The sequence below is a fragment of the Oncorhynchus gorbuscha genome, linkage group LG01 (genome assembly GCF_021184085.1).
Source record: "Oncorhynchus gorbuscha isolate QuinsamMale2020 ecotype Even-year linkage group LG01, OgorEven_v1.0, whole genome shotgun sequence".
Classification (NCBI taxonomy): Eukaryota; Metazoa; Chordata; class Actinopteri; order Salmoniformes; family Salmonidae; genus Oncorhynchus; species Oncorhynchus gorbuscha.
In genome coordinates this window covers 121,146,569-121,174,383 of record NC_060173.1, presented here as the reverse complement: position 1 = coordinate 121,174,383, position 27,815 = coordinate 121,146,569, and the positions used below count along the sequence as shown (strand labels likewise).

At 49.6% G+C, this 27,815-nt stretch overlaps 1 protein-coding gene across 3 annotated transcripts in view; it reads right to left on the bottom strand.

Annotated features, from left to right (window-relative positions):
- trpm2 (transient receptor potential cation channel, subfamily M, member 2) overlaps window positions 1-27,815 on the bottom strand; it is a 109,971-nt gene that overhangs the window by 61,671 nt on the left and 20,485 nt on the right. For all 3 annotated transcript variants that reach the window (XM_046352112.1, XM_046352195.1, XM_046352275.1), the window contains exons 2-9: window positions 24,263-24,431; window positions 23,676-23,856; window positions 19,832-19,998; window positions 6,578-6,758; window positions 5,976-6,037; window positions 3,900-4,100; window positions 3,676-3,778; window positions 1,100-1,221 (exon numbers count right to left, since the gene is read on the bottom strand). In XM_046352112.1, the coding sequence (XP_046208068.1) occupies window positions 1,100-1,221; window positions 3,676-3,778; window positions 3,900-4,100; window positions 5,976-6,037; window positions 6,578-6,758; window positions 19,832-19,998; window positions 23,676-23,856; window positions 24,263-24,431 (1,186 nt within the window). The remainder of the gene's footprint in view (window positions 1-1,099; window positions 1,222-3,675; window positions 3,779-3,899; window positions 4,101-5,975; window positions 6,038-6,577; window positions 6,759-19,831; window positions 19,999-23,675; window positions 23,857-24,262; window positions 24,432-27,815) is intronic.

Here is a 27,815-nt window from a genome sequence, read left to right as displayed (position 1 = left end):
CACTGTGCTCTATCACCACCCTGTGAAGTTCATCAAGATCATCACTGTGCTCTATCACCACCCTGTGAAGTTCATCACTGTGCTCTATCACCACCCTGTGAAGTTCATCAAGCCCATCACTGTGCTCTATCACCACTCTGTGAAGTTCATCACTGTGCTCTATCACCACCCTGTGAAGTTCATCACTGTGCTCTATCACCAACCTGTGAAGTTCATCAAGCCCATCACTGTGCACTATCACCACCCTGTGAAGTTCATCAAGCCCATCACTGTGCTCTATCACCACCCTGTGAAGTTCATCAAGCTCATCACTGTGCTCTATCACCACTCTGTGGAGTTCATCACTGTGCACTATCACCACTCTGTGGAGTTCATCACTGTGCTCTATCACCACTCTGTGGAGTTCATCACTGTGCTCTATCACCACCCTGTGAAGTTCAGCTCATCACTGTGCTCTATCACCACTCTGTGAAGTTCATCACTGTGCTCTATCACCACCCTGTGAAGTTCATCAAGCCCATCACTGTGCTCTATCACCACCCTGTGAAGTTCATCAAGCCCATCACTGTGCTCTTTCACCACCCTGTGAAATTCATCAGTTATTTCATCTGTAGCCTAATAAACTGCATGGTTTCCCAAGTCGTAGTGGGAGGACCACACAACATATCATCGCGTGACTTTACTTCCCTATGCTGGTTATTATATTATGATATATATAATATATATATTATTATTTTTATATATATTATTATATCAACACTTGCACATACTGTAAAGGATTTCCATTTCTCACATTATTAATTTTACTGACACAAAAAGAACCCAACATGTCAAATGAACATATTTATACAATTGTACCGAAACTTCCTGTTTCCATCACAGCTGTCGTGATTTTGTTTTTATACAGTATGACTTCACTCGCATAAAAACTGTGTATCTAATGTTTTTTTTTAAATTTTGATCAAATTATACCCCACTTTCGTGGTATCCAACTCTATAGTTATGGCCTTCTCTCATTGCAGTAACTCACGAAAGGGCTTGGAAGAGCCTCAGTGCTTCTTTTACACACGGCTCTGATTGAAAGTTAACCTGAACCTACCTTCCACTGGCTATCCTCAGTGAAGATGTCAGTCTTAGCGATGTCCACTCTGTTCCAGGCTACGGCGAGCTCCAGTTGTCTCTCCCAGCGCTCCATCCCAACAGACTCACTGCTCCTATTGGCTGGGAGGGGACGAGGAGAAGAGAGAGAGATAAACCTGGATTAGAACTAAGGCTGTGGTGTTTCCCGGAAGTCTAGACCTTATAACCAAGGCAAACAGGTGCTGATCAGGTTGCGTGTACAGTTCAAAACTGATATGGAAACCATTCTTCCAATGTGGAATTTAGAAAGTGACTTACTCTGCATAATTTAGCCGTAATGCGAATGCTTAGAGCTTAATATGAGACAGCCTGCATTAGCCTGGTAATATGTGACACCGTGATGCATCAGAATGTCCAGATGAGGCACTCAGATTCTTCTAGATGGCGACGAATGAGACTATTTACAGAACGTCTCAGTCTGAGAGACATCCTAAACTCAATCATCTACTTCAGGAAGTGTCAAGAAGTCTAAGGTTTCAACATTAACACACTGTCTGGAAACCAAGCGGACAAAGTGCTGCTCATGTACTCAGCATTAGTAATGTTACTCTGTGACTCAGCAGAAGAGCCTGTTATTCTGAGGTACTCAGCATTAGTAATGTTTCTCTGTGACTCAGCAGAAGAGCCTGTTATTCTGAGGTACTCAGCATTAGTAATGTTACTCTGTGACTCAGCAGAAGAGCCTGTTATTCTGAGGTACTCAGCATTAGTAATGTTTCTCTGTGACTCAGCAGAAGAGCCTGTTATTCTGAGGTACTCAGCATTAGTAATGTTACTCTGTGACTCAGCAGAAGAGCCTGTTATTCTGAGGTACTCAGCATTAGTAATGTTTCTCTGTGACTCAGCAGAAGAGCCTGTTATTCTGAGGTACTCAGCATTAGTAATGTTACTCTGTGACTCAGCAGAAGAGCCTGTTATTCTGAGGTACTCAGCATTAGTAATGTTTCTCTGTGACTCAGCAGAAGAGCCTGTTATTCTGAGGTACTCAGCATTAGTAATGTTACTCTGTGACTCAGCAGAAGAGCCTGTTATTCTGAGGTACTCAGCATTAGTAATGTTACTCTGTGACTCAGCAGAAGAGCCTGTTATTCTGAGGTACTCAGCATTAGTAATGTTACTCTGTGACTCAGCAGAAGAGCCTGTTATTCTGAGGTACTCAGCATTAGTAATGTTACTCTGTGACTCAGCAGAAGAGCCTGTTATTCTGAGGTACTCAGCATTAGTAATGTTACTCTGTGACTCAGCAGAAGAGCCTGTTATTCTGAGGTACTCAGCATTAGTAATGTTACTCTGTGACTCAGCAGAAGAGCCTGTTATTCTGAGGTACTCAGCATTAGTAATGTTACTCTGTGACTCAGCAGAAGAGCCTGTTATTCTGAGGTACTCAGCATTAGTAATGTTACTCTGTGACTCAGCAGAAGAGCCTGTTATTCTGAGGTACTCAGCATTAGTAATGTTTCTCTGTGACTCAGCAGAAGAGCCTGTTATTCTGAGGTACTCAGCATTAGTAATGTTACTCTGTGACTCAGCAGAAGAGCCTGTTATTCTGAGGTACTCAGCATTAGTAATGTTTCTCTGTGACTCAGCAGAAGAGCCTGTTATTCTGAGGTACTCAGCATTAGTAATGTTACTCTGTGACTCAGCAGAAGAGCCTGTTATTCTGAGGTACTCAGCATTAGTAATGTTACTCTGTGACTCAGCAGAAGAGCCTGTTATTCTGAGGTACTCAGCATTAGTAATGTTACTCTGTGACTCAGCAGAAGAGCCTGTTATTCTGAGGTACTCAGCATTAGTAATGTTTCTCTGTGACTCAGCAGAAGAGCCTGTTATTCTGAGGTACTCAGCATTAGTAATGTTACTCTGTGACTCAGCAGAATAGCCTGTTATTCAGGTACATCAGCATTAGTAATGTTTCTCTGTGACTCAGCAGAAGAGCCTGTTATTCTGAGGTACTCAGCGTTAGTAATGTTACCTGTGACTCAGCAGAAGAGCCTGTTATTCTGAGGTACTCAGCATTAGTAATGTTACTCTGTGACTCAGCAGAAGAGCCTGTTATTCTGAGGTACTCAGCATTAGTAATGTTACTCTGTGACTCAGCAGAAGAGCCTGTTATTCTGAGGTACTCAGCATTAGTAATGTTACTCTGTGACTCAGCAGAAGAGCCTGTTATTCTGAGGTACTCAGCATTAGTAATGTTACTCTGTGACTCAGCAGAAGAGCCTGTTATTCTGAGGTACTCAGCATTAGTAATGTTACTCTGTGACTCAGCAGAAGAGCCTGTTATTCTGAGGTACTCAGCATTAGTAATGTTACTCTGTGACTCAGCAGAAGAGCCTGTTATTCTGAGGTACTCAGCATTAGTAATGTTACTCTGTGACTCAGCAGAAGAGCCTGTTAGATGGTCTGAGGTAGTAATGTTACTCTGTGACTCAGCAGAAGAGCCTGTTATTCTGAGGTACTCAGCATTAGTAATGTTTCTCTGTGACTCAGCAGAAGAACCTGTTATTCTGAGAAGCTACAAGGCCTGGTTGTTACCTTTGAGCAGCGCCTGGAGAATGGCCACATCAACATCACCGTGGTTGTCTTCACTCATACGGAACACTGTCAGTAGCTGAGGCATCCTGATGATGTCCTGAATCTGGAATAAAGGACTGAAACTTAGCTACAGTATAAAGTATTCACTTTAAGAAGTAGCTCCATGTATTTACTACCCGTGTGAAACCAGAATGACCGGCTGGTTTAACAAGGCTATGTATTACCTTCTTGGTCCATTCTATGATCTTGAGCTCTGTGAAGGAGTCATACCCCAGACCGAAGAACCGTTTCATTAGCTGGTGGATGACAGACAGGGTAACCTTGGTAACGGGGAGACCAGCCACATGGGCGAGGACGTCCGCTAGTCTCCCTGACCCTTCCAGAATGACACAGGGGGTCCTGTTCAGCATGGCACCGTAGATGGTCTGAGGTGGGGTGAGGCGTGAGAAGAGAGGTCAGGGGTCTAAGGTCACAGTGCACGAGACCATCAAGTCAGAAGAATACGCTGAAGAAACTAAAGGAATGATTCAACTACTGACCTGGTCCCCCACACACATGATACTCACACTGAGAGTGCCTGGTCCCCCATGCAGCACCACAGACTGATGATACTCACACTGAGAGTGCCTGATCCCCCATTCAGCACCACACACATGATACTCACACTGAGAGTGCCTGGTCCCCCATTCAGCACCACAGACTGATGATACTCACACTGAGAGTGCCTGGTCCCCTATTCAGCACCACACACATGATACTCACACTGAGAGTGCCTGGTCCCCCATGCAGCACCACAGACTGATGATACTCACACTGAGAGTGCCTGGTCCCCCATTCAGCACCACACACATGATACTCACACTGAGAGTGCCTGGTCCCCCTATTCAGCACCACACACATGATACTCACACTGAGAGTGCCTGGTCCCCCATTCAGCACCACACACATGATACTCACACTGAGAGTGCCTGGTCCCCCATTCAGCACCACACACATGATACTCACACTGAGAGTGCCTGGTCCCCCATTCAGCACCACACACATGATACTCACACTGAGAGTGCCTGGTCCCCCATTCAGCACCACACACATGATACTCACACAGAGTGCCTGGTCCCCCATTCAGCACCACACACATGATACTCACACAGAGTGCCTGGTCCCCCATTCAGCACCACACACATGATACTCACACTGAGAGTGCCTGGTCCCCTATTCAGCACCACACACATGATACTCACACAGAGAGTGCCTGGTCCCCCATTCAGCACCACACACATGATACTCACACAGAGTGCCTGGTCCCCATTCAGCACCACACACATGATACTCACACTGAGAGTGCCTGGTCCCCCATTCAGCACCACACACATGATACTCACACTGAGAGTGCCTGGTCCCCCATTAAGCACCACACACATGATACTCACACAGAGTGCCTGGTCCCCCATTCAGCACCACACACATGATACTCACACTGAGAGTGCCTGGTCCCCCATTAAGCACCACACACATGATACTCACACAGAGAGTGCCTGGTCCCACATTAAGCACCACACACATGATACTCACACTGAGAGTGCCTGGTCCCCCATTCAGCACCACAGACTGATGATACTCACACTGAGAGTGCCTGGTCCCCCATTCAGCACCACACACATGATACTCACACTGAGAGTGCCTGATCCCCTATTCAGCACCACACACATGATACTCACACTGAGAGTGCCTGGTCCCCTATTAAGCACCACACACATGATACTCACACTGAGAGTGCCTGGTCCCCTATTCAGCACCACACACATGATACTCACACTGAGAGTGCCTGGTCCCCTATTCAGCACCACACACATGATACTCACACTGAGAGTGCCTGGTCCCCCATGCAGCACCACAGACTGATGATACTCACACTGAGAGTGCCTGGTCCCCTATTCAGCACCACACACATGATACTCACACTGAGAGTGCCTGGTCCCCCATTCAGCACCACACACATGATACTCACACTGAGAGTGCCTGGTCCCCCATGCAGCACCACAGACTGATGATACTCACACTGAGAGTGCCTGGTCCCCTATTCAGCACCACACACATGATACTCACACTGAGAGTGCCTGGTCCCCTATTCAGCACCACACACATGATACTCACACTGAGAGTGCCTGGTCCCCCATGCAGCACCACAGACATGATACTCACACTGAGAGTGCCTGGTCCCCTATTCAGCACCACACACATGATACTCACACTGAGAGTGCCTGTTCCCCCATGCAGCACCACGGACTAATGATACTCACACTGAGAGTGCCTGGTCCTCCATTCAGCACCACACACACTACTGGGATCCTCACTCCACTCTCTGGAGAGAGAGAGAGAGAGAGAGAGAGAGAGAGAGAGAGAGAGAGAGAGAGAGAGAGAGAGAGAGAGAGAGAGAGAGAGAGAGAGAGAGAGAGAGAGAGAGAGAGACAGAGACAGAGACAGACAGACAGACAGACAGACAGACAGACAGACAGACAGACAGACAGACAGACAGACAGACAGACAGACAGACAGACAGACAGACAGACAGACAGACAGACAGACAGACAGACAGACAGACAGACAGACAGACAGACAGACAGAGGTACTCGGCTTAACTCTGTTTCTTGAACAGTATTGTTGGTTAAGGGCTTGTAAGTAAAGCATTTCATGGTATTCGGCGCATGTGGAAATTTTGATTTGATTTGATAGACACAGTCACACAGACACAGACGGGGGACTGACAGCAGACAGCACTGTGAATTACTGACAAACAGTTGCTGTGATTCTCATGTTTCTTTAACAAGGACACAAGCACAGAAAGATTAGAGAGAGAAAGAGAGAGAGATATCGATCACAATCAGAGCCCCTCTAGTCCTACCTCTGTTTCCCAGAGGCTGCTGGGAGATTAGTCTCTCTAGTCGGGAGCGTAGTTCTATCTCAACTCCGTAGCATCCGTGTGTTCCATCATCCACCAGCAGGAAGTGGGAGTGGTTGTTGTCTAGACAGGAGAGGTGACCCTGAGACTGCATGTCCAGAGAGTAGTGGGCTGGGAACCGGCCCTGGAGAGTACAGTAGAGGGATTGGGGTGAGGGAGGGTTAAGGGTAGAACATCCCCTGGAGAGTACAGTAGAGGTTTGGGTTAGGGAGGGTTAAGGGTAGAACAGCCCCTGGAGAGTACAGTAGAGGTTTGAGGTGAGGGAGGGTTAAGGGTAGAACAGCCCCTGGAGAGTACAGTAGAGGTTTGGGTTAGGGAGGGTTAAGGGTAGAACAGCCCCTGGAGAGTACAGTAGAGGTTTGGGTTAGGGAGGGTTAAGGGTAGAACAGCCCCTGGAGAGTACAGTAGAGGTTTGGGGTTTGGGTTAGGGAGGGTTAAGGGTAGAACATCCCCTGGAGAGTACAGTAGAGGGATTGGGGTGAGGGAGGGTTAAGGGTAGAACAGCCCCTGGAGAGTACAGTAGAGGTTTGGGGTTAGGGAGGGTTAAGGGTAGAACAGCCCCTGGAGAGTACAGTAGAGGGATTGGGGTGAGGGAGGGTTAAGGGTAGAACAGCCCCTGGAGAGTACAGTAGAGGTTTGGGTTAGGGAGGGTTAAGGGTAGAACAGCCCCTGGAGAGTACAGTAGAGGTTTGGGTTAGGGAGGGTTAAGGGTAGAACAGCCCCTGGAGAGTACAGTAGAGGGATTGGGGTGAGGGAGGGTTAAGGGTAGAACAGCCCCTGGAGAGTACAGTAGAGGTTTGGGTTAGGGAGGGTTAAGGGTAGAACAGCCCCTGGAGAGTACAGTAGAGGGATTGGGGTGAGGGAGGGTTAAGGGTAGAACAGCCCCTGGAGAGTACAGTAGAGGGATTGGGGTTAGGGAGGGTTAAGGGTAGAACAGCCCCTGGAGAGTACAGTAGAGGTTTAGGGTTTGGGTTAGGGAGGGTTAAGGGTAGAACAGCCCCTGGAGAGTACAGTAGAGGTTTGGGTTAGGGAGGGTTAAGGGTAGAACAGCCCCTGGAGAGTACAGTAGAGGTTTAGGGTTTGGGTTAGGGAGGGTTAAGGGTAGAACAGCCCCTGGAGAGTACAGTAGAGGTTTGGGTTAGGGAGGATTAAGGGTAGAACAGCCCCTGGAGAGTACAGTAGAGGTTTGGGATAGGGAGGGTTAAGGGTAGAACAGCCCCTGGAGAGTACAGTAGAGGTTTGGGTTAGGGAGGGTTAAGGGTAGAACAGCCCCTGGAGAGTACAGTAGAGGTTTGGGTTAGGGAGGGTTAAGGGTAGAACAGCCCCTGGAGAGTACAGTAGAGGTTTGGGTTAGGGAGGGTTAAGGGTAGAACAGCCCCTGGAGAGTACAGTAGAGGGATTGGGGTGAGGGAGGGTTAAGGGTAGAACAGCCCCTGGAGAGTACAGTAGAGGTTTGGGTTAGGGAGGGTTAAGGGTAGAACAGCCCCTGGAGAGTACAGTAGAGGGATTGGGGTGAGGGAGGGTTTAGGAGGGTTAAGGGTAGAACAGCCCCTGGAGAGTACAGTAGAGGGATTGGGGTTAGGGAGGGTTAAGGGTAGAACAGCCCCTGGAGAGTACAGTAGAGGTTTAGGGTTTGGGTTAGGGAGGGTTAAGGGTAGAACAGCCCCTGGAGAGTACAGTAGAGGTTTGGGTTAGGGAGGGTTAAGGGTAGAACAGCCCCTGGAGAGTACAGTAGAGGTTTGGGTTAGGGAGGGTTAAGGGTAGAACAGCCCCTGGAGAGTACAGTAGAGGTTTGGGTTAGGGAGGGTTAAGGGTAGAACAGCCCCTGGAGAGTACAGTAGAGGATTGGGGTGAGGGAGGGTTAAGGGTAGAACAGCCCCTGGAGAGTACAGTAGAGGTTTGGGTTAGGGAGGGTTAAGGGTAGAACAGCCCCTGGAGAGTACAGTAGAGGGATTGGGGTGAGGGAGGGTTAAGGGTAGAACAGCCCCTGGAGAGTACAGTAGAGGGATTGGGGTTAGGGAGGGTTAAGGGTAGAACAGCCCCTGGAGAGTACAGTAGAGGTTTAGGGTTTGGGTTAGGGAGGGTTAAGGGTAGAACAGCCCCTGGAGAGTACAGTAGAGGTTTGGGTTAGGGAGGGTTAAGGGTAGAACAGCCCCTGGAGAGTACAGTAGAGGTTTGGGTTAGGGAGGGTTAAGGGTAGAACAGCCCCTGGAGAGTACAGTAGAGGTTTGGGTTAGGGAGGATTAAGGGTAGAACAGCCCCTGGAGAGTACAGTAGAGGTTTGGGTTAGGGAGGGTTAAGGGTAGAACAGCCCCTGGAGAGTACAGTAGAGGGATTGGGGTGAGGGAGGGTTAAGGGTAGAACAGCCCCTGGAGAGTACAGTAGAGGTTTGGGTTAGGGAGGGTTAAGGGTAGAACAGCCCCTGGAGAGTACAGTAGAGGTTTGGGTTAGGGAGGGTTAAGGGTAGAACAGCCCCTGGAGAGTACAGTAGAGGTTTGGGTTAGGGAGGATTAAGGGTAGAACAGCCCCTGGAGAGTACAGTAGAGGTTTGGGTTAGGGAGGGTTAAGGGTAGAACAGCCCCTGGAGAGTACAGTAGAGGGATTGGGGTGAGGGAGGGTTAAGGGTAGAACAGCCCCTGGAGAGTACAGTAGAGGTTTGGGTTAGGGAGGGTTAAGGGTAGAACAGCCCCTGGAGAGTACAGTAGAGGTTTGGGTTAGGGAGGGTTAAGGGTAGAACAGCCCCTGGAGAGTACAGTAGAGGGATTGGGGTGAGGGAGGGTTAAGGGTAGAACAGCCCCTGGAGAGTACAGTAGAGGTTTGGGTTAGGGAGGGTTAAGGGTAGAACAGCCCCTGGAGAGTACAGTAGAGGGATTGGGGTGAGGGAGGGTTAAGGGTAGAACAGCCCCTGGAGAGTACAGTAGAGGGATTGGGGTTAGGGAGGGTTAAGGGTAGAACAGCCCCTGGAGAGTACAGTAGAGGTTTAGGGTTTGGGTTAGGGAGGGTTAAGGGTAGAACAGCCCCTGGAGAGTACAGTAGAGGTTTGGGTTAGGGAGGGTTAAGGGTAGAACAGCCCCTGGAGAGTACAGTAGAGGTTTGGGTTAGGGAGGGTTAAGGGTAGAACAGCCCCTGGAGAGTACAGTAGAGGTTTGGGTTAGGGAGGATTAAGGGTAGAACAGCCCCTGGAGAGTACAGTAGAGGTTTGGGTTAGGGAGGGTTAAGGGTAGAACAGCCCCTGGAGAGTACAGTAGAGGGATTGGGGTGAGGGAGGGTTAAGGGTAGAACAGCCCCTGGAGAGTACAGTAGAGGTTTGGGTTAGGGAGGGTTAAGGGTAGAACAGCCCCTGGAGAGTACAGTAGAGGTTTGGGTTAGGGAGGGTTAAGGGTAGAACAGCCCCTGGAGAGTACAGTAGAGGGATTGGGGTGAGGGAGGGTTAAGGGTAGAACAGCCCCTGGAGAGTACAGTAGAGGTTTGGGTTAGGGAGGGTTAAGGGTAGAACAGCCCCTGGAGAGTACAGTAGAGGGATTGGGGTGAGGGAGGGTTAAGGGTAGAACAGCCCCTGGAGAGTACAGTAGAGGGATTGGGGTTAGGGAGGGTTAAGGGTAGAACAGCCCCTGGAGAGTACAGTAGAGGTTTAGGGTTTGGGTTAGGGAGGGTTAAGGGTAGAACAGCCCCTGGAGAGTACAGTAGAGGTTTGGGTTAGGGAGGGTTAAGGGTAGAACAGCCCCTGGAGAGTACAGTAGAGGTTTGGGTTAGGGAGGGTTAAGGGTAGAACAGCCCCTGGAGAGTACAGTAGAGGTTTGGGTTAGGGAGGGTTAAGGGTAGAACAGCCCCTGGAGAGTACAGTAGAGGTTTGGGTTAGGGAGGGTTAAGGGTAGAACAGCCCCTGGAGAGTACAGTAGAGGGATTGGGGTGAGGGAGGGTTAAGGGTAGAACAGCCCCTGGAGAGTACAGTAGAGGTTTGGGTTAGGGAGGGTTAAGGGTAGAACAGCCCCTGGAGAGTACAGTAGAGGGATTGGGGTGAGGGAGGGTTAAGGGTAGAACAGCCCCTGGAGAGTACAGTAGAGGGATTGGGGTTAGGGAGGGTTAAGGGTAGAACAGCCCCTGGAGAGTACAGTAGAGGTTTGGGTTAGGGAGGGTTAAGGGTAGAACAGCCCCTGGAGAGTACAGTAGAGGTTTGGGTTAGGGAGGGTTAAGGGTAGAACAGCCCCTGGAGAGTACAGTAGAGGTTTGGGTTAGGGAGGGTTAAGGGTAGAACAGCCCCTGGAGAGTACAGTAGAGGTTTGGGTTAGGGAGGATTAAGGGTAGAACAGCCCCTGGAGAGTACAGTAGAGGTTTGGGTTAGGGAGGGTTAAGGGTAGAACAGCCCTGGAGAGTACAGTAGAGGGATTGGGGTGAGGGAGGGTTAAGGGTAGAACAGCCCCTGGAGAGTACAGTAGAGGTTTGGGTTAGGGAGGGTTAAGGGTAGAACAGCCCCTGGAGAGTACAGTAGAGGTTTGGGTTAGGGAGGGTTAAGGGTAGAACAGCCCCTGGAGAGTACAGTAGAGGGGGATTGGGGTGAGGGAGGGTTAAGGGTAGAACAGCCCCTGGAGAGTACAGTAGAGGTTTGGGTTAGGGAGGGTTAAGGGTAGAACAGCCCCTGGAGAGTACAGTAGAGGGATTGGGGTGAGGGAGGGTTAAGGGTAGAACAGCCCCTGGAGAGTACAGTAGAGGGATTGGGGTTAGGGAGGGTTAAGGGTAGAACAGCCCCTGGAGAGTACAGTAGAGGTTTAGGGTTTGGGTTAGGGAGGGTTAAGGGTAGAACAGCCCCTGGAGAGTACAGTAGAGGTTTGGGTTAGGGAGGGTTAAGGGTAGAACAGCCCCTGGAGAGTACAGTAGAGGTTTGGGTTAGGGAGGGTTAAGGGTAGAACAGCCCCTGGAGAGTACAGTAGAGGTTTGGGTTAGGGAGGGTTAAGGGTAGAACAGCCCCTGGAGAGTACAGTAGAGGTTTGGGTTAGGGAGGGTTAAGGGTAGAACAGCCCCTGGAGAGTACAGTAGAGGGATTGGGGTGAGGGAGGGTTAAGGGTAGAACAGCCCCTGGAGAGTACAGTAGAGGTTTGGGTTAGGGAGGGTTAAGGGTAGAACAGCCCCTGGAGAGTACAGTAGAGGGATTGGGATGAGGGAGGGTTAAGGGTAGAACAGCCCCTGGAGAGTACAGTAGAGGGATTGGGGTTAGGGAGGGTTAAGGGTAGAACAGCCCCTGGAGAGTACAGTAGAGGTTTGGGTTAGGGAGGGTTAAGGGTAGAACAGCCCCTGGAGAGTACAGTAGAGGTTTGGGTTAGGGAGGATTAAGGGTAGAACAGCCCCTGGAGAGTACAGTAGAGGTTTGGGTTAGGGAGGGTTAAGGGTAGAACAGCCCCTGGAGAGTACAGTAGAGGATTTGGGTTAGGGAGGGTTAAGGGTAGAACAGCCCCTGGAGAGTACAGTAGAGGTTTGGGTGAGGGAGGGTTAAGGGTAGAACATCCCCTGGAGAGTACAGTAGAGGTTTGGGTTAGGGAGGGTTAAGGGTAGAACAGCCCCTGGAGAGTACAGTAGAGGGATTGGGGTGAGGGAGGGTTAAGGGTAGAACAGCCCCTGGAGAGTACAGTAGAGGTTTGGGTTAGGGAGGGTTAAGGGTAGAACAGCCCCTGGAGAGTACAGTAGAGGGATTGGGGTGAGGGAGGGTTAAGGGTAGAACAGCCCCTGGAGAGTACAGTAGAGGGATTGGGGTTAGGGAGGGTTAAGGGTAGAACAGCCCCTGGAGAGTACAGTAGAGGTTTAGGGTTTGGGTTAGGGAGGGTTAAGGGTAGAACAGCCCCTGGAGAGTACAGTAGAGGTTTGGGTTAGGGAGGGTTAAGGGAGCCCCTGGAGAGTTAAGGTTTGGGTAGGGAGGAACAGCCCCTGGAGAGTACAGTAGAGGTTTGGGTTAGGGAGGGTTAAGGGTAGAACAGCCCCTGGAGAGTACAGTAGAGGTTTGGGTTAGGGAGGGTTAAGGGTAGAACAGCCCCTGGAGAGTACAGTAGAGGGATTGGGGTGAGGGAGGGTTAAGGGTAGAACAGCCCCTGGAGAGTACAGTAGAGGTTTGGGTTAGGGAGGGTTAAGGGTAGAACAGCCCCTGGAGAGTACAGTAGAGGGATTGGGGTGAGGGAGGGTTAAGGGTAGAACAGCCCCTGGAGAGTACAGTAGAGGGATTGGGGTTAGGGAGGGTTAAGGGTAGAACAGCCCCTGGAGAGTACAGTAGAGGTTTAGGGTTTGGGTTAGGGAGGGTTAAGGGTAGAACAGCCCCTGGAGAGTACAGTAGAGGTTTAGGTTAGGGAGGGTTAAGGGTAGAACAGCCCCTGGAGAGTACAGTAGAGGTTTGGGTTAGGGAGGGTTAAGGGTAGAACAGCCCCTGGAGAGTACAGTAGAGGTTTGGGTTAGGGAGGGTTAAGGGTAGAACAGCCCTGGAGAGTACAGTAGAGGTTTGGGTTAGGGAGGGTTAAGGGTAGAACAGCCCCTGGAGAGTACAGTAGAGGGATTGGGGTGAGGGAGGGTTAAGGGTAGAACAGCCCCTGGAGAGTACAGTAGAGGTTTGGGTTAGGGAGGGTTAAGGGTAGAACAGCCCCTGGAGAGTACAGTAGAGGTTTGGGTTAGGGAGGGTTAAGGGTAGAACAGCCCCTGGAGAGTACAGTAGAGGGATTGGGGTGAGGGAGGGTTAAGGGTAGAACAGCCCCTGGAGAGTACAGTAGAGGTTTGGGTTAGGGAGGGTTAAGGGTAGAACAGCCCCTGGAGAGTACAGTAGAGGGATTGGGGTGAGGGAGGGTTAAGGGTAGAACAGCCCCTGGAGAGTACAGTAGAGGGATTGGGGTTAGGGAGGGTTAAGGGTAGAACAGCCCCTGGAGAGTACAGTAGAGGTTTAGGGTTTGGGTTAGGGAGGGTTAAGGGTAGAACAGCCCCTGGAGAGTACAGTAGAGGTTTGGGTTAGGGAGGGTTAAGGGTAGAACAGCCCCTGGAGAGTACAGTAGAGGTTTGGGTTAGGGAGGGTTAAGGGTAGAACAGCCCCTGGAGAGTACAGTAGAGGTTTGGGTTAGGGAGGATTAAGGGTAGAACAGCCCCTGGAGAGTACAGTAGAGGTTTGGGTTAGGGAGGGTTAAGGGTAGAACAGCCCCTGGAGAGTACAGTAGAGGGATTGGGGTGAGGGAGGGTTAAGGGTAGAACAGCCCCTGGAGAGTACAGTAGAGGTTTGGGTTAGGGAGGGTTAAAGGTAGAACAGCCCCTGGAGAGTACAGTAGAGGTTTGGGTTAGGGAGGGTTAAGGGTAGAACAGCCCCTGGAGAGTACAGTAGAGGGATTGGGGTGAGGGAGGGTTAAGGGTAGAACAGCCCCTGGAGAGTACAGTAGAGGTTTGGGTTAGGGAGGGTTAAGGGTAGAACAGCCCCTGGAGAGTACAGTAGAGGGATTGGGGTGAGGGAGGGTTAAGGGTAGAACAGCCCCTGGAGAGTACAGTAGAGGGATTGGGGTTAGGGAGGGTTAAGGGTAGAACAGCCCCTGGAGAGTACAGTAGAGGTTTAGGGTTTGGGTTAGGGAGGGTTAAGGGTAGAACAGCCCCTGGAGAGTACAGTAGAGGTTTGGGTTAGGGAGGGTTAAGGGTAGAACAGCCCCTGGAGAGTACAGTAGAGGTTTGGGTTAGGGAGGGTTAAGGGTAGAACAGCCCCTGGAGAGTACAGTAGAGGTTTGGGTTAGGGAGGGTTAAGGGTAGAACAGCCCCTGGAGAGTACAGTAGAGGTTTGGGTTAGGGAGGGTTAAGGGTAGAACAGCCCCTGGAGAGTACAGTAGAGGGATTGGGGTGAGGGAGGGTTAAGGGTAGAACAGCCCCTGGAGAGTACAGTAGAGGTTTGGGTTAGGGAGGGTTAAGGGTAGAACAGCCCCTGGAGAGTACAGTAGAGGGATTGGGGTGAGGGAGGGTTAAGGGTAGAACAGCCCCTGGAGAGTACAGTAGAGGGATTGGGGTTAGGGAGGGTTAAGGGTAGAACAGCCCCTGGAGAGTACAGTAGAGGTTTAGGGTTTGGGTTAGGGAGGGTTAAGGGTAGAACAGCCCCTGGAGAGTACAGTAGAGGTTTGGGTTAGGGAGGGTTAAGGGTAGAACAGCCCCTGGAGAGTACAGTAGAGGTTTGGGTTAGGGAGGGTTAAGGGTAGAACAGCCCCTGGAGAGTACAGTAGAGGTTTGGGTTAGGGAGGATTAAGGGTAGAACAGCCCCTGGAGAGTACAGTAGAGGTTTGGGTTAGGGAGGGTTAAGGGTAGAACAGCCCCTGGAGAGTACAGTAGAGGGATTGGGGTGAGGGAGGGTTAAGGGTAGAACAGCCCCTGGAGAGTACAGTAGAGGTTTGGGTTAGGGAGGGTTAAGGGTAGAACAGCCCCTGGAGAGTACAGTAGAGGTTTGGGTTAGGGAGGGTTAAGGGTAGAACAGCCCCTGGAGAGTACAGTAGAGGGATTGGTGTGAGGGAGGGTTAAGGGTAGAACAGCCCCTGGAGAGTACAGTAGAGGTTTGGGTTAGGGAGGGTTAAGGGTAGAACAGCCCCTGGAGAGTACAGTAGAGGGATTGGGGTGAGGGAGGGTTAAGGGTAGAACAGCCCCTGGAGAGTACAGTAGAGGGATTGGGGTTAGGGAGGGTTAAGGGTAGAACAGCCCCTGGAGAGTACAGTAGAGGTTTAGGGTTTGGGTTAGGGAGGGTTAAGGGTAGAACAGCCCCTGGAGAGTACAGTAGAGGTTTGGGTTAGGGAGGGTTAAGGGTAGAACAGCCCCTGGAGAGTACAGTAGAGGTTTGGGTTAGGGAGGGTTAAGGGTAGAACAGCCCCTGGAGAGTACAGTAGAGGTTTGGGTTAGGGAGGATTAAGGGTAGAACAGCCCCTGGAGAGTACAGTAGAGGTTTGGGTTAGGGAGGGTTAAGGGTAGAACAGCCCCTGGAGAGTACAGTAGAGGTTTGGGTTAGGGAGGGTTAAGGGTAGAACAGCCCCTGGAGAGTACAGTAGAGGGATTGGGGTGAGGGAGGGTTAAGGGTAGAACAGCCCCTGGAGAGTACAGTAGAGGTTTGGGTTAGGGAGGGTTAAGGGTAGAACAGCCCCTGGAGAGTACAGTAGAGGGATTGGGGTGAGGGAGGGTTAAGGGTAGAACAGCCCCTGGAGAGTACAGTAGAGGGATTGGGGTTAGGGAGGGTTAAGGGTAGAACAGCCCCTGGAGAGTACAGTAGAGGTTTAGGGTTTGGGTTAGGGAGGGTTAAGGGTAGAACAGCCCCTGGAGAGTACAGTAGAGGTTTGGGTTAGGGAGGGTTAAGGGTAGAACAGCCCCTGGAGAGTACAGTAGAGGTTTGGGTTAGGGAGGGTTAAGGGTAGAACAGCCCCTGGAGAGTACAGTAGAGGTTTGGGTTAGGGAGGGTTAAGGGTAGAACAGCCCCTGGAGAGTACAGTAGAGGTTTGGGTTAGGGAGGGTTAAGGGTAGAACAGCCCCTGGAGAGTACAGTAGAGGGATTGGGGTGAGGGAGGGTTAAGGGTAGAACAGCCCCTGGAGAGTACAGTAGAGGTTTGGGTTAGGGAGGGTTAAGGGTAGAACAGCCCCTGGAGAGTACAGTAGAGGGATTGGGGTGAGGGAGGGTTAAGGGTAGAACAGCCCCTGGAGAGTACAGTAGAGGGATTGGGGTTAGGGAGGGTTAAGGGTAGAACAGCCCCTGGAGAGTACAGTAGAGGTTTAGGGTTTGGGTTAGGGAGGGTTAAGGGTAGAACAGCCCCTGGAGAGTACAGTAGAGGTTTGGGTTAGGGAGGGTTAAGGGTAGAACAGCCCCTGGAGAGTACAGTAGAGGTTTGGGTTAGGGAGGGTTAAGGGTAGAACAGCCCCTGGAGAGTACAGTAGAGGTTTGGGTTAGGGAGGATTAAGGGTAGAACAGCCCCTGGAGAGTACAGTAGAGGTTTGGGTTAGGGAGGGTTAAGGGTAGAACAGCCCCTGGAGAGTACAGTAGAGGGATTGGGGTGAGGGAGGGTTAAGGGTAGAACAGCCCCTGGAGAGTACAGTAGAGGTTTGGGTTAGGGAGGGTTAAGGGTAGAACAGCCCCTGGAGAGTACAGTAGAGGTTTGGGTTAGGGAGGATTAAGGGTAGAACAGCCCCTGGAGAGTACAGTAGAGGGATTGGGGTTAGGGAGGGTTAAGGGTAGAACAGCCCCTGGAGAGTACAGTAGAGGTTTAGGGTTTGGGTTAGGGAGGGTTAAGGGTAGAACAGCCCCTGGAGAGTACAGTAGAGGTTTGGGTTAGGGAGGGTTAAGGGTAGAACAGCCCCTGGAGAGTACAGTAGAGGTTTGGGTTAGGGAGGGTTAAGGGTAGAACAGCCCCTGGAGAGTACAGTAGAGGTTTGGGTTAGGGAGGATTAAGGGTAGAACAGCCCCTGGAGAGTACAGTAGAGGTTTGGGTTAGGGAGGGTTAAGGGTAGAACAGCCCCTGGAGAGTACAGTAGAGGTTAGGGTTAGGGAGGGTTAAGGGTAGAACAGCCCCTGGAGAGTACAGTAGAGGGATTGGGGTGAGGGAGGGTTAAGGGTAGAACAGCCCCTGGAGAGTACAGTAGAGGTTTGGGTTAGGGAGGGTTAAGGGTAGAACAGCCCCTGGAGAGTACAGTAGAGGGATTGGGGTGAGGGAGGGTTAAGGGTAGAACAGCCCCTGGAGAGTACAGTAGAGGGATTGGGGTTTGGGGGAGGGTTAAGGGTAGAACAGCCCCTGGAGAGTACAGTAGAGGTTTAGGGTTTGGGTTAGGGAGGGTTAAGGGTAGAACAGCCCCTGGAGAGTACAGTAGAGGTTTGGGTTAGGGAGGGTTAAGGGTAGAACAGCCCCTGGAGAGTACAGTAGAGGTTTGGGTTAGGGAGGGTTAAGGGTAGAACAGCCCCTGGAGAGTACAGTAGAGGTTTGGGTTAGGGAGGGTTAAGGGTAGAACAGCCCCTGGAGAGTACAGTAGAGGTTTGGGTTAGGGAGGGTTAAGGGTAGAGGGACAGAACAGCCCCTGGAGAGTACAGTAGAGGGATTGGGGTGAGGGAGGGTTAAGGGTAGAACAGCCCCTGGAGAGTACAGTAGAGGTTTGGGTTAGGGAGGGTTAAGGGTAGAACAGCCCCTGGAGAGTACAGTAGAGGGATTGGGGTGAGGGAGGGTTAAGGGTAGAACAGCCCCTGGAGAGTACAGTAGAGGGATTGGGGTTAGGGAGGGTTAAGGGTAGAACAGCCCCTGGAGAGTACAGTAGAGGTTTAGGGTTTGGGTTAGGGAGGGTTAAGGGTAGAACAGCCCCTGGAGAGTACAGTAGAGGTTTGGGTTAGGGAGGGTTAAGGGTAGAACAGCCCCTGGAGAGTACAGTAGAGGTTTGGGTTAGGGAGGGTTAAGGGTAGAACAGCCCCTGGAGAGTACAGTAGAGGTTTGGGTTAGGGAGGATTAAGGGTAGAACAGCCCCTGGAGAGTACAGTAGAGGTTTGGGTTAGGGAGGGTTAAGGGTAGAACAGCCCCTGGAGAGTACAGTAGAGGGATTGGGGTGAGGGAGGGTTAAGGGTAGAACAGCCCCTGGAGAGTACAGTAGAGGTTTGGGTTAGGGAGGGTTAAGGGTAGAACAGCCCCTGGAGAGTACAGTAGAGGTTTGGGTTAGGGAGGGTTAAGGGTAGAACAGCCCCTGGAGAGTACAGTAGAGGGATTGGGGTGAGGGAGGGTTAAGGGTAGAACAGCCCCTGGAGAGTACAGTAGAGGTTTGGGTTAGGGAGGGTTAAGGGTAGAACAGCCCCTGGAGAGTACAGTAGAGGGATTGGGGTGAGGGAGGGTTAAGGGTAGAACAGCCCCTGGAGAGTACAGTAGAGGGATTGGGGTTAGGGAGGGTTAAGGGTAGAACAGCCCCTGGAGAGTACAGTAGAGGTTTAGGGTTTGGGTTAGGGAGGGTTAAGGGTAGAACAGCCCCTGGAGAGTACAGTAGAGGTTTGGGTTAGGGAGGGTTAAGGGTAGAACAGCCCCTGGAGAGTACAGTAGAGGTTTGGGTTAGGGAGGGTTAAGGGTAGAACAGCCCCTGGAGAGTACAGTAGAGGTTTGGGTTAGGGAGGATTAAGGGTAGAACAGCCCCTGGAGAGTACAGTAGAGGTTTGGGTTAGGGAGGGTTAAGGGTAGAACAGCCCCTGGAGAGTACAGTAGAGGTTTGGGGTTTGGGTTAGGGAGGGTTAAGGGTAGAACAGCCCCTGGAGAGTACAGTAGAGGTTTGGGGTGAGGGAGGGTTAAGGGTAGAACAGCCCCTGGAGAGTACAGTAGAGGTTTGGGTTAGGGAGGGTTAAGGGTAGAACAGCCCCTGGAGAGTACAGTAGAGGTTTGGGGTTTGGGTTAGGGAGGGTTAAGGGTAGAACAGCCCCTGGTCGAGAGTGATTTGGGAGCATCTCTACAACTCTCTCGCTCTCTCGTCAACTCATATCTCAGCTGTTTAACTCAATTAAATTTCAATTAAATTTAAGGGCTTTATTGGCATGGGAAACATATGTTAACATTACCAAAGAAAGTGAAGTAGATAATAGACAAAAGTGAAATAAACAAAAAATTAACAGTAAACATTACATTCACAAAAGTTACAAAATAATAAAGACATTACAAATGTCATATTATGAACAAATAGTTAAAGTACAAAAGGAAAAATAAATCAACATAAATATGGGTGTATTTACAATGGTGTTTGTTCTTCACTGGTTGCCCTTTTCTCATGGCAACAGGTCACAAATATTGCTGCTGTGATTGCACACTGTGGTATTTCCCACTAGACATGATTGGCTGAGATTATGAGTGTGCAGGACATGCCGAGAGAAGAGTTCGGATTGGTCTGCCATACAGAAGGCTTCTGTCTGAGCTCGTCAGTCTGTGTTGGTAATCTTGTCGATCCGGCCTTCTTTAAATGTGTGGTGGAGATGTATAAGTGTTGCTCTCCACTTTCTGCAGGATCAAGTTTTGAAATCAGTGGAATTAGATTATGATAGCTAAAGACATGGAGGAAACACCTGTCTCTGGATTACATCTTCAAACTAAGGGCAACCATGGCATGGCATCATTGACAGGGAGAAGGCGACCATCATAAAAGAGCTCTCTCTCACTCTCTCTCCAGTTCATAATTATATCAGGGCCACATCCTTGTCTTATACAACATAACTCTTTCTCCAGTCCTTACCTCAAGGTGTACCAGGGGTCTCCTGTTGTGTATGGCTCCCCAGGTCGCCACTCCAATGGCCACGATTTGCCCCTCCATAGAGCCACTACTGAGGACGTATTCCCTCACCGCCTGGCCTACATGCTTCATCACACCTGCATGGGTGCCACCTGTAATGATCCAGGCACCTATAACGAACACAGGTTAACAAGTTACAGAATAACTATGCTCCTGCACAGACCACAGACCACAGGCCATGACAACAGGCAACAGATCATGACAACAGACCACAGGCCATGACAACAGACCAAATACTACAGGCCACAGGCCATGACAACAGACCACAGACCATAACAACAGACCACAGACCATGACAACAGACCGTGACAACAATCCACAGACCATGACACCAGACCATGACAACAGACCACAGGAAATGACAACTGACTACAAGCCATGAAAACAGACCACAGGCCACAAGCCATGACAACAGACCACAGACCATAACAACAGACCACAGGCCATGACAACAGGCCATGACAACAGACTACAAAGCCATGTCAACAGACCACAGGCCATGCCAACAGACCACAGGCCACAAGCCATGACAACAGACCACAGACCACAGGCTGTGACGTAAAAGTCGCTTTGGATAAAAGCGTCTGCTAAATGGCATATATTATTATTATTATTATTACAACAGACCTCAGGCCACAAGCCAAGACAACAGACCACAGACCATAACAACAGACCACAGGCCATGACAACAGGCCATGACAACATTCCACAGACCATGAGAACAGGCCATGACAAAAGACCACAGGCCACGACAACAGACAATAGGCCATGACAACAGACTACAGACCATGACAACAGACCACACGCCATGCCAATAGACGACAGACCAAAGGACATGACAGCAGACCACAGAACATGGCAAAAGGCCATGACAACAGAACACAGGCCACAGGCCATAAGAACAGACCGCAGGCCACAACAACAGACCACAGGCCATGACAATAGACAAGGGACCATGACAACAGACCACAGGCCATGACAGCAGACCACAGGCCATGACAACAGACCACAGGCCACAACAACAGACCACAGGCCATGACAATAGACCACAGGCCATGACAGCAGACCACAGGCCATGACAATAGACCACAGGCCATGACAGCAGACCACAGGCCACAGGCCATAAGAACAGACCACAGGCCGTGACAACGGACCGTGACAACAATCCACAGACCATGACAACAGACCACAGGCCACAGGAAATGACAATTGACTACAAGCCATGAAAACAGACCACAGACCATTGACAACATGCCATGACAACAAACCACAGGCCATTGACAACAGGCCATGACAACAGACCACAAGGCCATGCCAACAGACCACAGGCCGCAAGCCATGACCGCAGACCACAGACCACAGGCTGTGACCGCAGACCACAGACCACAGGCTGTGACAACAGACCTCAGGCCACAAGCTATGACTACAGACCACAGACCATAACAACAGACCAGAGGCCATGACGACGGACCATGACAACATTCCACAGACCATGAGAACAGGCCATAACAACAGACCACAGGCCACAGGCCATGACAACAGACCACAGGCCACAGGCCATGACAGCAGACCACAGACCATCACAACAGACTACAGACCATGACAGCAGACCACAGACCATCACAACAGACTACAGACCATGACAACAGACTACAGACCATGACAACAGACCACAGGCCACAGGCCATGACAGCAGACCACAGACCATCACAACAGACTACAGACCATGACAACAGACTACAGACCATGACAACAGACTACAGACCATGACAACAGACTACAGACCATGACAACAGACCACACGCCATGCCAATAGACCACAGACCACACACCACAGGACATGATAACAGACCACATACCATGACAACAGACAACAGAACATGGCAACAGGCCATGACAACAGAACACAGGTCACAGGCCATAACAACTGACCACAGGCCACGACAACAGACCACAGGCCATGACAGCAGACCACAGGCCATAACAACTGACCACAGGCCACGACAACAGACCACAGGCCATGACAGCAGACCACAGGCCATGACAACAGACCACAGACCATGACAACAGACCTCAGGTCTTGACAATAGACAACAGACCACAGGCCATGACACCAGACCACAGGCCACGACAACAGACCACATGCCGTGACAACAGACCACAGGCCATGACAACAGACCACAGACCACAGGCCATGACAACAGACCTCAGGTCTTGACAATAGACAACAGACCACAGGCCATGACACCAGACCACAGGCCACGACAACAGACCACATGCCGTGACAACAGACCACAGGCCATGACAACAGACCACATGCCACAGGCCATGACAACAGACCACAGAACATGGCAACAGGCCATGACACATACACATACAATGCAAATCCACACACTGCTGAAACGACTACTAGACCTGAACGTCAACGGAGGCCTGGCAGGTTGGATCAAGGACTTTATAATTGACAGCCCACAGAGGGTGTGTCCTCTCTCTGATGAACTGACCTGAACACAGGGGCCCCACAGGGACGTGTCCTCTCTATGATGAACTGACCTGAACACAGGGGCCCCCAGGGACATGTCCTCTCTCTGATGAACTGACCCTGAACACAGGGACGTGTCCTCTCTCTGATGAACTGACCCTGAACACAGGGATGTGTCCTATCTCTGATGAACTGACCCTGAACACAGGGACGTGTCCTATCTCTGATGAACTGACCTGAGCACAGGGACGTGTCCTCTCTCTGATGAACTGACCCTGAACACAGGGACGTGTCCTCTCTCTGATGAACTGACCCTGAACACAGGGGCCCCACAGGGACGTGTCCTCTCTATGATGAACTGACCTGAACACAGGGGCCCCCCAGAGGGTGTGTCCTCTCTCTGATGAACTGACCTGAGCACAGGGGCCCCCAGGGACGTGTCCTCTCTCTGATGAACTGACCCTGAACACAGGGGCCCCACAGGGACGTGTCCTCTCTATGATGAACTGACCTGAACACAGGGGCCCCCCAGGGACGTGTCCTCTCTCTGATGAACTGACCCTGAACACAGGGACGTGTCCTATCTCTGATGAACTGACCTGAGCACAGGGACGTGTCCTCTCTCTGATGAACTGACCTGAGCACAGGGACGTGTCCTCTCTCTGATGAACTGACCTGAGCACAGGGGCCCCCCAGGGACGTGTCCTCTCTCTGATGAACTGACCTGAACACAGGGGGCCCCCCGGGGGTGTGTCCTTTCACTGTTGTTCTCTATCTACACTAATGAGATTAATATCCGAGGAAACAATGTGAGTCTTTTTAAGTACGTGGAGGACATGGCTCTGGTAGGACTCTTTATTAAAGATGCTACATCAGATGGGGACAGCGATTTTAAAAGAGGCCATAACAACAGACCATAACAGCAGGCCACAGGCCATGACAACAGCTACTGACAAAAAACTAAAGCTGCTTCTGCAACAGTACAGCTTCTGTCTAGGTGTGCCCAGAGCAGGGCTCGAACCAGGGACATTCCACACACAACAGCACTCGCCACCCAAAACCAACAGAAGACAGAACCTGCTACCGGGAAGATAATACGTTCTGGCTTACTGCACCTATAAGGCCAAGAGGTCAACATGTAAGTGATACTTGCAAGAGCAGTGTGAAGTTTTTGATTTTCTTTGAGGCTTACTGTGGCCTAAATACAATTCCGATCAAATATTGCAGGACCTATCTTGTACCTGTAGTTTAGAGTCGGACAGTCAGGCGAGTCTGTTGTTACCTGTAGTCAGGTCAGTACTGTACCTGTAGTCTGTGCCACTTTAATGAGGCCCCTGCGGAACAGTGCTGTGAGGTGAGGTTTCATGTAGAAGTTCTTGGCCCCTCCGGTGACAGAGATGAGCAGGTTGGGAGGAGGGAGCTTCCACTGTTCTGTCAGCAGCTGGTACAGCAGGTCTGGAGAAGTGTCTGAGGAGACGCGCACGTACTGGAGGACACACAGAACGGCACAGACGACAGACAGACAGACAGATCGACAGAGAGACAGACAGGCAGCAGACCGACACAGACAGGCAGCAGACCGACAGACAGACAGACAGACAGGCAGCAGACCGACACAGACCGGCAACAGACAGACAGGCAGCAGACCGACAGACAGACAGACAGACAGACAGACAGACAGACAGACAGACAGACAGACAGACAGACAGACAGACAGACAGACAGACAGACAGACAGACAGACAGACAGACAGACAGACAGACAGACAGACAGACAGACAGACAGACAGACAGACAGACAGACAGACAGACAGACATATCCATGTATTAACACACAAAATAACACAATGAATAAATCTTAACAAGGATTGACAGAAATTCAGATATTTATACCTTGCCAATCTTCTGTCCAAGGCCACCGAACCAGATGTCTCCATAAGCGTCAGTAGGGACCTCGTGTACGTGTCTGTGTCCGTCCCATGTCTCTCCCAGGTAGTTCTCAGGTTTGATAGAGTCATCAACATGGTGGATCCTCTGGTAACCACACTTACAGATCCCCTTACTGTGGCAGGCAAACAGTACAACAACAAATCATTTGACAACAAGTCATGAGATAAACAGTCATTAAAAAACAGGCCATTATAGAACATTTCATTAGAGAAAATTTCATTACATTTAACATTACATTTAAGAACATATTTAGATAACCAGTCATTATAGCTTCAATCCAGAAAGCGACTTACAAAATTGAGAACCACTAATTTGAGAACCAGTCATTTGACATCCAGTGGAACAACCAGTCATTTACAATAGTGCATCTAAATATTTTAAGGGGGGAGGGGGTGAGAAGGATTACTTTATCCTAAGACCAACAGGTATTCCTAAATCAAAGAGGTAAGGGCTTTCAGCTAAGACTCAACTGGAAGGTGGTGATTAAGACAACATCACTGGCTAAATCTAAGACTAAATCAGCTAAGACAACGCTGTCCTGGCTAAATCAGCTAAGAGGACAGCTAAATCAGCTAAGACAACAACTTGAACCAGTCATTTGAGAACATAAATCCTAAGATAACCAGTCAGCTAAATAGCTAAGTCAACAACAGAAACCATCAGCTAAATCAGCTAAGACAATAATTAAGACAACCACTAAATTAAGACAACCAGTCAGCTAAATTAAGACAAAACCAGACATTATCAGCTAAACCTAAGTCAACTGGTAAGAAACTCAGCTAAATTAGCTAAGACAACAACGGGTAAGACAACATCAGCTAAATCAGCTAAGACAACAACTGGTAAGACAACATCAGCTAAATCAGCTAAGACAACAACAGGTAAGACAACATCAGCTAAATCAGCTAAGACAACAACGGGTAAGACAACATCAGCTAAATCAGCTAAGACAACAACTGGTAAGACAACATCAGCTAAATCAGCTAAGACAACAACTGGTAAGACAACATCAGCTAAATCAGCTAAGACAACAACGGGTAAGACAACATCAGCTAAATCAGCTAAGACAACAACTGGTAAGACAACATCAGCTAAATCAACTAAGACAACAATGGGTAAGACAACATCAGCTAAATCAGCTAAGACAACAACTGGTAAGACAACATCAGCTAAATCAGCTAAGACAACAACGGGTAAGACAACATCAGCTAAATCAGCTAAGACAACAACAGGTAAAATGGCAGTGAATGGGCAAAAAGGTTCGGTTAACTACACACAGGGCCTGAGTTCGCGGCTGGGGCCGACAGATAAACAAGGAATAAACAGAAAGGAGGACCGTGATTAATGAACAGTCCAGTAGGCATCAGCTATGTAGCCAAGTGATCATAGGGTCCAGTGAACAGCAATAGAGCAGGGAAGCTACTGCTACGCTAGCATGCGGGAGACACGGCGTTTAAAGTTAGCAGGCCGGGGTTATTAGAAGCGTCCGACGTCTGGCAATGGCCGGTTGAGGGCATAATGGATGGACTTACGCCTGCGGACCAGTCGTGGTGGTACGGCGGGCGTTGTGTTGACAGAGGGGCCGGGCCAGATGACGAAAGAGGTATTGTAGTTGTAGTAATTTAGTTTACTAGATGCGCCTGGCTCACGGCTAACTAGTGCTAGCTTCGGGGCAGGAGCATTAGCCACTATAGCCACTCGGTAGCAGCTAGCTAGCAGCGATGAGCCGCTGCAAAGGTCCAGAGCTTACGGCAAGTGTCCGGTGGAGTAGCCGTGTTCGGAAGGCATCGGCTGGGTAGCTGGGTGATCACAGAGTTGGCTGGGAGATGGGCCTGGATCAGGGCTAGCTTAGGGGCTGGGTCACTCGGTGAAGCAAACCCAGTGTACAGTATAATCCTCTAACCCAGTGTACAGTATAATCCTCTAACCCAGTGTACAGTATATTCGTCTAACCCAGTGTACAGTATAATCCTCTAACCCATTGTACAGTATATTTGTCTAACCCAGTATACAGTACAGTATAATCCTCTAACCCAGTGTACAGTATAATCCTCTAACCCAGTGTACAGTATAATCCTCTAACCCAGTGTACAGTATAATCCTCTAACCCAGTGTACAGTATAATCCTCTAACCCAGTGTACAGTATAATCCTCTAACCCAGTGTACAGTATAATCCTCTAACCCAGTGTACAGTATAATCCTACTAACCCAGTGTACAGTATAATCCTCTAACCCAGTGTACAGTATAATCCTCTAACCCAGTGTACAGTATAATCCTCTAACCCAGTGTACAGTATAATCCAGTACTAACCCAGTGTACAGTATAATCCTCTAACCCAGTGTACAGTATAATCCTCTAACCCAGTGTACAGTATAATCCTCTAACCCAGTGTACAGTATAATAACCCAGTGTACTCTAACCCAGTGTACAGTATAATCCTCTAACCCAGTGTACAGTATAATCCTCTAACCCAGTACAGTATAATCCTCTAACCCAGTACAGTATAATCCTCTAACCCAGTGTACAGTATAATCCTCTAACCCAGTGTACAGTATAATCCTCTAACCCAGTGTACAGTACAGTATAATCCTCTAACCCAGTGTACAGTACAGTATAATCCTCTAACCCAGTGTACAGTATAATAACCCAGTGTACAGTATAATCCTCTAACCCAGTGTACAGTATCTAATAATCCTCTAACCCAGTGTACAGTATAATCCTCTAACCCAGTGTACAGTATAATCCTCTAACCCAGTACAGTACAGTATAATCAGTATAATCCTAACCCAGTGTACAGTATAATCCTCTAACCCAGTGTACAGTATAATCCTCTAACCCAGTATAAATAACCCCTCAGTACAGTACAGTATAATCCTCTAACCCAGTGTACAGTATAATCCTCTAACCCAGTGTACAGTATAATCCTCTAACCCAGTGTACAGTATAATCCACTAACCCAGTGTACAGTATAATCCTCTAACCCAGTGTACAGTATAATCCTCTAACCCAGTGTACAGTATAAATCCTCTAACCCAGTGTACAGTATAAATCCAGTATAATCCTAACCCAGTGTACAGTATAATCCACTAACCCAGTGTACAGTATAATCCTCTAACCCAGTGTACAGTATAATCCTCTAACCCAGTGTACAGTATAATCCTCTAACCCAGTATACAGTATAATCCAGTATAACTAACCCAGTGTACAGTATAATCCTCTAACCCAGTGTACAGTATAATCCTCTAACCCAGTGTACAGTATAATAACCCAGTATACAGTATAAACCCAGTACAGTACAGTATAATCCTCTAACCCAGTAACCCAGTGTACAGTATAATCCTCTAACCCAGTGTACAGTATAATCCTCTAACCCAGTGTACAGTATAATCCTCTAACCAGTGTACAGTGTATAATCCTCTAACCCAGTACAGTATAATCCTCTAACCCAGTGTACAGTACAGTATAATCCTCTAACCCAGTGTACAGTATAATCC